The following is a 13,003-nucleotide window of genomic DNA, read 5'->3' as shown; positions in this document are numbered from 1 at the left end:
GTGTGTGTACATATATACAAGTCCTTCTCAAAAAAATAGCATATTGTGAAAAGTTCATTATTTTCCATAATGTAATGATAAAAATTAAACTTTCATATATTTTAGATTCATTACACACCAACTGAAATATTTCAGGTCTTTTATTGTTTTAATACTGATGATTTTGGCATACAGCTCATGAAAACCCAAAATCTAAAAAAATTAGAATATCTCATCCGACCAATAAAAGAAAAGCGTTTTTAATACAAAAAAAGTCAACCTTCAAATATTTATGTTCAGTTATGCAATCAATACTTGGTCGGGAATCCTTTTGCAGCCTGTGGCACTGCTGAGGTGTTATGGAGGCCCAGGATGCTTCGATAGCGGCCTTAAGCTCATCCAGAGTGTTGGGTCTTGCGTCTCTCAACTTTCTCTTCACAATATCCCACAGATTCTCTATGGGGTTCAGGTCACGAGTGTTGGCAGGCCAATTGAGCACAGTAACACCATGGTCAGTAAACCATTTACCAGTGGTTTTGGGACTGTGAGCAGGTGCCAGGTCGTGCTCCAAAGCTTTTCAGCAGATGGAAGTATGAAGTGCTCCAAAATCTCCTGATAGCTAGCTGCATTGACCCTGCCCTTGATAAAACACAGTGGACCAACACCAGCAGCTGACATGGCACCCCAGACCATCACTGACTGTGGGTACTTGGCACTGGACTTCAGGCATTTTGGCATTTCCTTCTCCCCAGTCTTCCTCCAGACTCTGGCACCTTGATTTCCGAATGACATGCAAAATTCGCTTTCATCCGAAAAAAGTGGCAGTTTGAGGCCGCTTCCTCTAGCGATGCAGACCAATACATTTCCAGGGGAAGACGCTAAAAACAGGTTCTTCTTTTTCTTCATCGGATTTTAACGGCAGTTGGCATCCAAGCGTTGCATTTAAAAGCAGTTTCGCTGTTAAAGTTTTGTTAAACGACGGCACGACGTAGTTCCGTCTTCTTCTACTAGTGTTTATGGCGGTTTTGGCAAACCAGCCTAAAGGTGCATTTCGATGCAGGATAGCAAGTGTGAGTAAAATTACCGTCGCCTTTTAAGGACCGTAATACGGAAAAACCGAAAGTAAACATCTTTAGAAACCACTTGGAAGCGAATAGCACATAACTGCTGTTAACCCATTTGCTGCAAGCATTGCCAACGGCCCCAGTCTACTATCGTTCCATTTTCACAGCACGTTAATCATCACTCTCTTACTTGATCTGGATAAAACATGCATCAATTGAAGTCTAAAGACTTTGGCTTTTACGTTTGACCAATATTTCGATAGAACATCATTCCAGTGACAATTGTCCATAATGTCAGGAAAACTATTCCTATTCCTGAACGGTAAACGTCAAAGTGTTAGCTCGTGGACAAATGTTGATCATGGATCTAGTCAGAAAGAATCATGAACAGAAACATCTTTATTTTGGGTATGTAATTTCTGCCTCCATGCCAAAAATGGGGGGTGTCTGGTAAGGGGTTAACGTTACTGCTACAATCATGTCTTTCGGTACAAACGTCTTACAAGACCAAACATGCTCAATTGTTTCCAAAAGCCTCTTTTTCCACAGTCCATAATACAACGTGAAAACAGTGTTCCAAACGCATCCGCTTGGGAGACCGTCTAAAGAACCCAGAGGCCAAATGAGAGAAAATATGCTTTTCCAACAGGAACATAATAAGGTGGACAAGGCTTGAGGAATTGTCAAATCAGGCAACAAATTGCTAAGCTGGTAACACAGTAGGCTACCCATTAATTTTTAGCTTGTCCCATCAAATGTTACTAACCCTTTTTTACTCTTCCCACAGCCAACATCTACAGCAGCCGAAGCAAGTAGCCTTTCATGTACCTCCTCACTGCCACAGCATGTCTGCCCCTGCAGGAGCTTTTCCCATTCTCCCCACTGCCGCGCAGTGTCTGCTCCCGCAGGAGCCTTCCTATACCTCCTCACTGCCGCGCAGTGTCTGCTCCCGCAGGAGCCTTTCCCGTTCTCCTCCCTGCCGCAGCAGCGTCTGCTCCCGCAGGAGCCTTCCTATACCTCCTCACTGCCGCAGCAGTGTCTGCGCCAGCAGGAGCCTTTCCTGTACCTCCTCACTGCCGCAGCAGTGTCTGCTCCCACAGGAGCCTTTCCTGTACCTCCTCACTGCCGTAGCAGTGTCTGCTCCCGCAGGAGCCTTTCCTGTACCTCCTCACTGCCGCAGCAGTGTCTGCTCCCGCAGGAGCCTTTCCTGTACCTCCTCACTGCCACGCAGTGTCTGCTCCCGCAGGAGCCTTTCCTATACCTAAATATATTATATAAAAAAAGAATAAAAAAAAAGAATCACAGGACAAGCGAGATGACAGTAGTGCCGATTACATGAACTAGCAGTATTTAAATATAGTATTTATACTTAATACCAGTGTATCAGTACGTCCGAAAGTATATTTCTCGATTATTGGTGATTCCATAGGCTCTTTTCGTGCACCTGCATGGTCAAAATGGCAAATAGTAAGCTCAGACAGTATAAAGAATCTTTCTCTTACTCCACCCATGCACGATTACATCGTCGATATGTACCATCGATCTCACGTGCTGACAATGACCACATCGCCGATACATGGCACCTATTTGGGGTACACTGGCACAGGAAATCCAATTTATTTTTGCATGCTTAATTTCGGATACTGTGACTGCACCAAGATTTTTCAGACTCATTATCGGAAGCAGCTCATTGGATTTGATAAACAATTATTCAAGTAAGCCTCACAGCGTCTACCCTCGTAGACAAACAAATCATCCTTCGTATTGAACTCCATGCCAGGCGCTGCAAGAGGGCTCCCGTTTGAACCAACCTTTGCCTTCTCCATTCAACTATCAGCAAGCTTACTCGTATGACATCGCAAGTATTAAAATCCTGCCAGATGCTTCCCCACTTAATCAATCTTGGACTTTCCATCCGACCACCAGCGAAGCTTACCCGATTAAAAAAGGCAGATTAACCCCCCCCAAAAAAAGCCGACATTTACCTATCGAACACCAATGAGTACATTGCAGCCCAAACAAATTTTCCCTCCGATGGCAAGATGTACCCATTCAATACCGCAAGTTACACTTTCGCCGAACACCAACGGGCTCTTCGCAGACAAAACAATCTCAATTTTCCCTCCGATGGCTGGAGAGACTACCCATCTGGTGTCACAAATTTTAATAAATATAATAAATAAAAATAAATATAAATACATAAATAAATAAATAAATAAATAAAAAAGACACTGGATGCTGGCCATAGCCTCCCGGCCAGATAACCTTACCTTTTTCAATCCTATGGCCGGCAAGGCTTCTCTCTTCGATGCCAAGAGCTTGAGCTCCCATCGGATGCTGACGAGAGCCTCCCGGCCAGACAACCTCACCTTTTCCATTATGCGGCCAGCAAGGCTTACCCGTTTGTTGCCAGGAGCTCACACTCCCTTCGGACGTAGGTGAAAGCCCCCGGCTACCTGCTTTGCCATTCTGTCTTACGTACGGAGAGGTTTACCCATCCAATGCACGGAGTCAGGGCTCCCATTGAATGTAGGTGAGAGCTTCCCGGCTAGACAACCTTACCTTTTCTGTCCGGGAGCTAAGCTCCTGTCGGACGAAGGTAAGAGCCTCCCAGCCGGACAACCTTTTCCGTCCTTCAGCCATAGAGGTTTACCCGTTCGATTCCTGGAGCTAAGCTCCTATCGGACGTCGGTCCGAGTCTCCCGGCTAGACAACCTGACCTTTTCCACCCTTGGCCAGCGAGGCTTACCCGTCCGATGCGAGTGCTCCCATCGGACGCTGGCGACAGCCTCCTGGCCAGCCAACCACGACCTTACCACATGGTTTAGGTTGCAAACCTACAAGCAAGCTGTTCAAATGCTGCAAGTACCAAACACACAAATAAACCCTCCTTCCTTCCTATGGTCGCCAAGGCTAACCCGTCTCTTGCCGGGAGTAGCAAACTCCCTTAAAACGCTGACGACAGCCTAACGACCACACAAACGTACCTTTTCCATCCTACGGCCTGCGAGGCTCACCCAGTTTTGTCCCCGCCGGACGCTGGCAAGAGCCTCCGGGCCACCTATCGTTACCTTTTCTGTCCGCCATCCGGAGAGGCTTACCCGTTCGATGCGTGTGCTCCTTATGGACGCTGGCGAGAGCCTCCTGGACAGACTTGCTTTACATTTCCACTCTACGGTCAGCGAGGCTTACCCGTTCAATGCGTGTGCTCCCTTCAGACGCAGACACAGAATAGCAAGGGCTATCAGCCAGTAGGGCCCGTACGCTGACACCGTGACCTATTCCGGTTGAGGCAACTCGGGTCCTCCCGGTCAGGCACCACAACCACGCTGCTCCTCCTCATCGGCCGGTAGGGCTCACCGTTCCAACGCCAAAAAGCTCCAGTTGAGCATCGGCCCGAGCCCTACCGACCGGGCGCCAACAACCACGTAGTTCACTAGCTGCAGCCGGTAGGGCCTACTCTCCCAACGCCCAAGTCGCTCCCTCCGGAGTACGTAGGCCCTTCCAGCCTGCCAACGAGATGACTTCTCAGAAACCAAATCAGCCCCCGCCAGTACTCTGCTTTTTTGGGGGGGCATTCTTTAAACTGGTCCTCTTGTACATTTACCTTTTTGGGGACTCTAGGTTCGGGCAATTCCCGAGCTCGGAGCCCTTCCCCGGACAGCACGCCAAATACACATACCATACCTCAGCTAATTATATGTAAGCGTGAACTAGTGAAATGTAATTATCAATGAAGATTCGGGAGGAGCACGTCAGATACTTAGCCTAATCATTACAGGTGGACCACAATCAAGTAATCAATCCCACAGTATAAATATCGCTGACTTACCTCTATCCATTGACGGTTTATCAGCATCCCTCCTCCACCCCATCTCCTCACTTCAAGTTCACTTTACAATATACGAGGAAGGGGGGGGGTACTCTAGGTTCGGGCAATTCCCGAGCTTGGAGCCCTTCCCCGGACAGCACGCCAAATATGCATACCATACCTCAGCTAATTATATGTAAGCGTGAACTAGTGAATCTTCCTCAGGGTCCGGTCACCTCTTCTCGTTGTGCAGCGTTTTTTGCCACACTTTTTCCTTCCCACAGACTTCCCACTGAGGTGCCTTGATACAGCACTCTGGGAACAGCCTATTCATTCAGAAATTTTTTTCTGTGTCTTACCCTCTCGCTTGACGGTGTCAATGATGGCCTTCTGGACAGCAGTCAGGTCGGCAGTCTTAGCCATGATTGCAGTTTTGAGTAATTCAGTAAAGAACCAGGCTGGGAGTTTTTAAAAGCTTCAGGAATCTTTTGCAGGTGTTTAGAGTTAATTAGTTGATTCAGATGATTAGGTTAATAGCTCGTTTAGAGAACCTTTTCATGATATGCTAATATTTTGAGATCGGAATTTTGGGTTTTCATGAGCTGTATGCCAAAATCATCAGTATTAAAACAATAAAAGACCTGAAATATTTCAGTCGGTGTGCAATGAATCTAAAATATATGAAAGTTTAATTTTTATCATTACATTATGGAAAATAATGAACTTTTTCACAATATGCTAATTTTTTTAGAAGGACCTATATATATATATATATATATATATATATATATATATATATATATATATATATATATATACAGATTTGTACTGACCTTGTTTATATTCTCTCTTCATTTGAGCACTCTCCAGCTCCTGTTTCTTCTTACTCAAAGAGTTGAAGTTGCTCTGTAACTGGCTTTTCTCAGCAATGAGACTATTGACTCTGGTCTCCAGCTCCAGTTTCTTCTGACTCAAAGAGTTGAAGTTGCTCTGTAACTGGCTTTTCTCAGCAATGAGACTATTGACTCTGGTCTCCAGCTCCAGTTTCTTCCGACTCAAAGAGTTGAAGTTGCTCTGTAACTGGCTTTTCTCAGCAGTGAGATTATTGACTCTGGTCTCCAGGTCCAGTTTCTTCCGACTCAAAGAGTTGAAGTTGCTCTGTAACTGGCTTTTCTCAGCAGTGAGACTATTGACTCTGGTCTCCAGCTCAAGTTTCTTCTGACTCAAAGAGTTGAAGTTGCTCTGTAACTGGCTTTTCTCAGCAATGAGATTATTGACTCTGGTCTCCAGGTCCAGTTTCTTCCGACTCAAAGAGTTGAAGTTGCTCTGTAACTGGCTTTTCTCAGCAGTGAGATTATTGACTCTGGTCTCGAGCTTCAGTTTCTTCTGACTCAAAGAGTTGAAGTTGTTCTGCATTTGGTCTTTTTCCATCTTGACATCAGTGTATTTGTCCTGTAAGCTGCTGATAGTTGTATTGAACTCTTTAACTGTGCTCTTGTAACTCTTTATCAGGTCTCTCTCTGCTGTGATGGTGGTCTGCTGCAGTATGATGAAGACCAGCAGAAGAACACAAATGAGCGCCAGACTCACTGTGATCAACACCAAACATCGATTTCCTCCTGACCAAAACACACAAATATTAATGAATACCCATCATATTACTAGAAATTACATTTCAAAGTAGCGTCTGAGATCATCAGTTTTTGTCTTTAGATAATGTTGTAGAGTTTTTATTTTCTTTTAAAAGACAAACATTGCAATGCAGCAGGGGTTGGCAACCTAAGACACACGTGCCAACAGTGGCACGCAAATGGATAATCCCTGGGCTTTGCACGCAAGCAATAGGGAAAACTGCATACTGACATATATTTTGAGGTAATAACTTCTGATAGTCACACAGCCTGTTAGGAGCTATAAATACTATTAAAGTGTCAGAATTAATTTGCGGTAGTATGTTTGCGATCTCGGATCTCTATGTGCAAGTGGTGTGTGTGTATGTGCGCATACGCATGCACATCAATTAAAGGGGGGGTGAAATGCTCGTTTTCACTCAATATCCTGTTAATCTTGAGTACATATAGAGTAGTACTGCATCCTTCATAAATGCAAAAAGTCTTTAGTTTTATTATATTCATAAGAGAAAGATAGTCTGTACCGATTTTTCCCGGAAAAACACGACCGGCTGGAGGCGTGATGTGTGGGCGGAGCTAAAGAATCACGAGCGCGAATAGGCTTTTGCGTTGAGAGCATGTGGAAACTGTGACATTACCGTGAGGGAAAACCCATCATCCAAAACAAACCATAGCTTACAGTCAGATTCGGCCGTTTATTTATGATCATGAATCAGATCCAGAGGCTGAAACTGAACGAAAGCAGCAGCAGCAATGACTCGCTCCGAGCGGGGCTCGAACCCGGGTCTCCGGGATGCACTAACAAGGAGGCAGAGATATTTGAAGCAGTTTTACTCACCGCCTGCGGTTCCAACACACGATCATGACCCTTTTTCCTTGGGATTGCATCATCCTTAAGAAATAAACAATACGCAAATCCGTCGTCAAACTGGGCCTTGTGAACAAGCATCTTCGAAATGCAGGGAACAAACAAAAACACTTGCACAACTCCGTTGATGCTCTGTAAAAATAAACCCCATCCACTGGTCCCTTAAAGGTGCCATATGCAGAAATTGAGGTAAAAATATCCATAACATGACCTACACGCATCAAAAGAATGAGTAGAAATAAGGGCGATGATGTCATTAAAAAAATTTCAAGTTATAGTGCTGCAGAGATATCAACCTTAATTAGCATTAGCATAACTAGCCCCGGCCCGGCAGGTGTTGTAATACCAGTTTCAGCCGTGGGAGGCAGTATGCGGGCGACATAACCACCAGCCAAACAGCAAAACACGATTAACTCGCAGGGCGTACCTGGACCTGATGTCAATCGTGTGGAAAGTACAGCCCACTACTTTCAGTTCAGAGAAGAAAGCGGAAGGATAGCTGAAGCCCTTGGCAAGAGACCAACACCCGCTACAGGGAAACAACCGCGCTCGGAATCACAAATCAAATCCGATAAAAATACCAGAGTAAACATCGGCACTGCTTTTAATCGCTGGAGACAACTGATGGACCTGAAAGAAATGAGGTTCGACTCCGATCTTGCAACATTTCTTTTGGATTGGTAAGTTAGATGCTGTTAGTATTTCGCTAGAAGTTTGTTTTATATGTTTGTGTATTTGTTTTCGGGAAGTTATAACATAGAAATGTATCGAAGGCTGTTCGATAAATGTGCTAATGTTAGCTATGGCTAACCGTAGCTGCGTTTGATAATTAGCTAGCTATAACTTAACATTACCCATTTTATTATATAGGGCTGTGGATGTCTTTACTCATGTACATCTCATCAGTAAAGACGCTCCTGTAATTAGGAGTATATCTCCAGCACGTGTGTTCAGATCAGGATTGCCAGGTTTTCACAACAAATCCTGCCCAGTTGCTTCTTAAAACTAGCCCAATCCCTCTTTCAGAAGGTTCCCCGATAAAACATTGCTTCCCGGGGTTAAAATATAGTTTTTCTAGCAGGGTTGCCTTGGTATAATTCGCATTTTAGGGGCTAAATATCACGTTATTTGTATTGGGGTCGCTGTGACCAGCGGACATGAAAAACAACCACCACAGACTTGGCAACACTGGTTGGCATTTACTACACAGCCGTAATTCACTGACAATCTACACAACATCGATGTTAAAAACGCAGGCGATTCTTTGTCGATTTTTAAAGCGATTTTGTGTTAGTTGTCGGTAGACTAAGGCTCTGTGCAGTTACTGCATTCAAAAATCGCATTCGATTTTTTGCACAGCCCTATGTATCATAACTAACCTGCTCTGTCTAGTCTGTTGGTCTCCGAGTCCTCTTTGCTTCGTGGTTTTTCTGTGCGTGAAAAAATTGATGTGTGGCGTGAAAGCGTGTGAAAAGAGTCAATTGCGTGTGTCTCACGGTGAATGCTTGAGAGTTGGCACATTAGTTCTCAAGCAGAATAAAGGATAGGTTGATTATTGTTGTTTAGCGTTTGTATTAATCTATGACGTGTCCCTGTTTGCCTACAGGGACATAAAAAAATAAATTAAAAGTGATACGTGGACCAAGGTGTCTGAGATTGTTCATTTTAAGTAAAGGATCCTAATATTTCGTCCACAACAATATTTAATGAGGTTATAACTCCTTGTGGTTAGTCTGCACGAGATCAACAAGCTTGTTTGCTTTGCGGCCGCAAAATAAAATAAGCAAAATAAGCATTCGATCTACGTTAGAGCGTCTGAGCGCTCACAAATCTTTCTGCAGCGTCGTGAGCAGAGCGGCAAGAGCGATTTTTGATGCTCTAGACGCCGGCGGTGTGAACGCACAGTTAGGCTTCGGCTATGGCTGTAGTGTTGTTGTGAAAGTAGGGGCGGAGCACAGAGACTATGCCGTTTCTCGTTTGTTACTCTAGAGTAGACCAATTCACCTTATTGAGGCATACTGCCCCCATCTGTTATGGAATGTGGAGTATGACTTGATTTTTTTTGCCAAACATTACAGATGGCACCTTTAATGCTGTTTTTTGGGGTAATCTGTGCAGGGTTGTCTTGCCCTGGCAACCAAAAACACACTTCTTTTGTGACTTTTCACGATGCTCTCGCTCTGATCAGTGAATCGCTCTGATCAGTGAAATGTCTGTGCTGCTCAGCCTCGCTATACGGGAGCGCGCGCTCTTCCGGCAGAAGTGCCTTAGGACCCATATAAAGAAATTCCGCTCCATCTAACGTCACTCAGAGCCATACTCGAAAAAAAACTTTCCGAAACTAGTGACAAACCGGAAGGAGTATTTTGGGAACAAAAATACTCCTTCAAACGTACAACTTAATTTTTGAAACTTTGTCCATGTTTAGCATGGGAATCCAACTCTTTAACAGTGTAAAAAACTCAGTATGCATGAAATAGCATTTAACCCCCCCTTTAAAGCAGCACATTAACGGCGACTAAACTGAACTATTTTAGTGCATTAGCCTTGTCTCACACATACACACACACACAGTGTATAATTTTTTTTTTTTTTTTTTTTTTTTTTTTAAGTTACTCTGAAAATGTTTGCATCACATTGTTTATTTTTTATCATTTAAAAATGTGTATGTACTGTACTGTTTAAATACAGAATACATTAAAGAAAAAAAAACCCTTGGGGAAATATGGGTGTTGGCACAGTGGCTAACCAGAAAAATAAAAAATGGCACATCAAGCCGAAAAAGTTGCCGACCCATGCTATACAGTAACAATGTTGGTGTAGGGTAAAATATCCAAATAAAAACACTATTAGACAAATTAGAAAGAAAATAATTCTATGTTGATATATTTAAAATAAATGCGGAAACATTGACATATGTGACCCTGAACCACAAATCCAGTCTCATGTGTCAATTTAAATTTTACAATATTTGGCCGAGATACAGCTATTTGAAAATCTGGAATCTGAGCATGCGAGAAAAAAAAAATAAAAAATCACCAAGGTGTCCAAATAAAATACATATGACTAATCAAAAATGAAGTTTTAATTTATTTACAGTAGGAAATTTACAAAATATATTCATGGCTATGATCTTTACTTAATATCCTAATGATTTTTGACATAAAAGAGAAATCTATAATTTTGACCAATATAAATACTTAAAGTTGTATTTAACCATTAATTTACACATTATAGATACTATTAATAACACCATTTCTGCTTTAAAGTAATATCTTTTCTTACTGTGTTTTAGATTATTTCCTTCATCCTGGCTGTGACTCTGAGGTGTAGTTGTGTTCTGAACATCTCTATGTTTAACATTTTCATAAATTGCCTCTAATTCCATTATTCACTGATGATAGTTCTTCTTCACAAATAAGCTGTTCTTAAGAACAATGACTAGTTCTATGTCTACACAGGAAGTTAATTAATTTCACACTGGCCTTTGACGAGAATAAAGTTCACACTTAAAAACTCTCTGCAGAGCCGTGCTGCTATGCTTGTGTATTGTACACTGAGCCACATGTTATCAGCTGCAGAAGCCAACCAGATGAGTCTGAGAACACTCAAATGGACTCTAACAATTTTAAACAGGCCAAACTTGACCTTTATATTAATAATGCCGGAAACAAAGCAGCCAGTGCTGCCAGATTGGATGGGCGATTTACAGCCTAAAGGCTCAGAACCCCCCCAACTAAATAACAGTCCAAAACTGTGATAGAATATGTCATTCAAGGTTTTTAAGAGCCATTTTAACTCTTTAAAACAAAATAATTACAAAGTAATACATAATAAGATTATGTTTAATGTTAAATGATACATTTCCTATGGATCAAATCTACAAAAGAGAGTTACCAAATATGATTAAAATATGCAAGCAAACATTGTCAAAAGGTCAATCAAGTCTAAAAACCAATGCCTCATTTTCAATGTCAACGGTTAGAATTTAAAAGCAAAAAGGTGCCCAATATAAGTGATAGGGAAAAAAAGCAACTAATTAGGTATTTCACACTCATTTATGCACACATCTGACAGTCAAAACTGTGTTGTCATTCCAAGCGACATCTCCATCATCAGGCTGCTACCCACACGGGAGTGCTACCTTCCTCAACCAGGCTCCAAACGGTCGGGGCAGTGGATGGTTCAGTAGGTGGGTCTGTAGCAGGGCTGCAACTATAGAGAAAAACCCCAAACATTTTTCTAAAACACTGCTGAAGATTTACATAAATATAATCTAGAAATCATTCAGAATAACAGTTGCCAATTCCTTTAAAATATACAATTAAGAAAATACCTTACATTAAAATATTTTTTTCCTACTTTTGTGGAAATAATATGATTTTTATCATATCAAAATGTAATGCCACTAAAACTTTTTAATTATGGTAACCAATTTCAAAATCACAAAAAATGGGATGGAATTGGGGGGATCGAGATAATACAGCGCAAGCAAACAGCCGTCCGGTCCATCAGCCCTACGGCGCTGCTCACAGACCCGCTTGTCAGACTGGCGGTACAAAGCGGCAAAGGCGAGTTATGGGGGTGGTGGGGGGGGGGGTGAATGCACATCTGTATATATGTATGTGTGTGTGTGTGTGTGTGTGTGTGTGTGTGTGTGTGTGTATGTAAGAGTTTGTGTATTTTGTGATAGCGTCACAGCAAGTTGACATGGAGACAGCCTTGGTCAGGTCCTAGACAGATTCAACAATCAGCAGGTATCTGTGGAAGAGGGGGGAGGAACGCAAGAGCGCCTCACTGCAGTGCTCCTCCAGGGGAGTTGTTGTTCCAGCAGCGGTCTTGGCTGAGGCCAGTGCTACTAGAGGGGAGCTGAAAGAAGATAAGATTGTGATTGTTTGGTCTTGGGGCGAGTAGCCGAATTCCAATTTACACGGTTACTTTCTTTGTCCATTCTGGTCTCCAAAACCATCCATTTTCCTTTCCAAAGCTAAGAGCTTATTCGTGATGTTATCCATATTGCGGTTAACTGAGGTAACTGAGTCTCAGTCTCAGTGCTGACCGCTCTGCCCACTGCTTCAATCATAATGGGCAGCCTTGTGAGGCTTTGGACAGCTGTTCCAGTTTTCTGAATTTTTCAATTACCCAGGGCAAAGCCTAATCCAATCATCAGAAGACCTGTTATCATGGTTCCGAATAGGTAGATGTCTTCAATGTCCTCCACGGAAAGAGCCACTAGACACACGACCCGCCATATCTCCCATGCATCCATCGTGTAGCCAGCATGCGTTCTTGCATGGCAGTCAGGTTCCCCTAAACCCAAGCAGTTTTGGAGAGCAGTGCAGAGAGAGTCTCTCATAAGTATAAGAAAATAGACGAGACGAGAGAGCAAGCAGGGAAGGCAAGGGGAGGAGAGGGAGAGAAATGCGTTCGCCTTCGTTGAGAGCCAAGAAGAAGTGTGAATTTGTAAATTTATTTTACAAAAGTGATTAAGTCAAGGGCAGTACATTTCTTTCTTTCTGATGTTTGATTAACATTATTGACACAAATGGCGACAGCAGCTTTATTAACACTTTCTGTCACTTTAATACCTCAGGGTCTGAACTCAAGTCAAGTGCCCTGTGCAAAACCGTCTCAAGTTCACCATGGTCTC

At 42.9% G+C, this 13,003-nt stretch overlaps 1 protein-coding gene across 1 annotated transcript; it reads right to left on the bottom strand.

Moving 5' to 3' along the window:
- Window positions 1-4,202: 4,202 nt before the first annotated feature.
- Window positions 4,203-10,799, bottom strand: LOC113095377 (filament-like plant protein 1). The gene is made up of 3 exons (XM_026260895.1): window positions 10,639-10,799; window positions 5,688-6,473; window positions 4,203-4,255 (listed from the first exon to the last, which is right to left on the bottom strand). The coding sequence occupies exons 1-3, from the start codon at window positions 10,739-10,741 to the stop codon at window positions 4,203-4,205; spliced, it is 942 nt and encodes a 313-aa protein (XP_026116680.1). The 5' UTR covers window positions 10,742-10,799.
- Window positions 10,800-13,003: the final 2,204 nt, after the last annotated feature.

The sequence above is a fragment of the Carassius auratus genome, unplaced genomic scaffold (genome assembly GCF_003368295.1).
Source record: "Carassius auratus strain Wakin unplaced genomic scaffold, ASM336829v1 scaf_tig00215695, whole genome shotgun sequence".
In the NCBI taxonomy this organism is placed as follows: Eukaryota; Metazoa; Chordata; class Actinopteri; order Cypriniformes; family Cyprinidae; genus Carassius; species Carassius auratus.
Note: the sequence above shows the minus strand (reverse complement) of the source record. Positions and strands in the feature narration are given on the sequence as shown.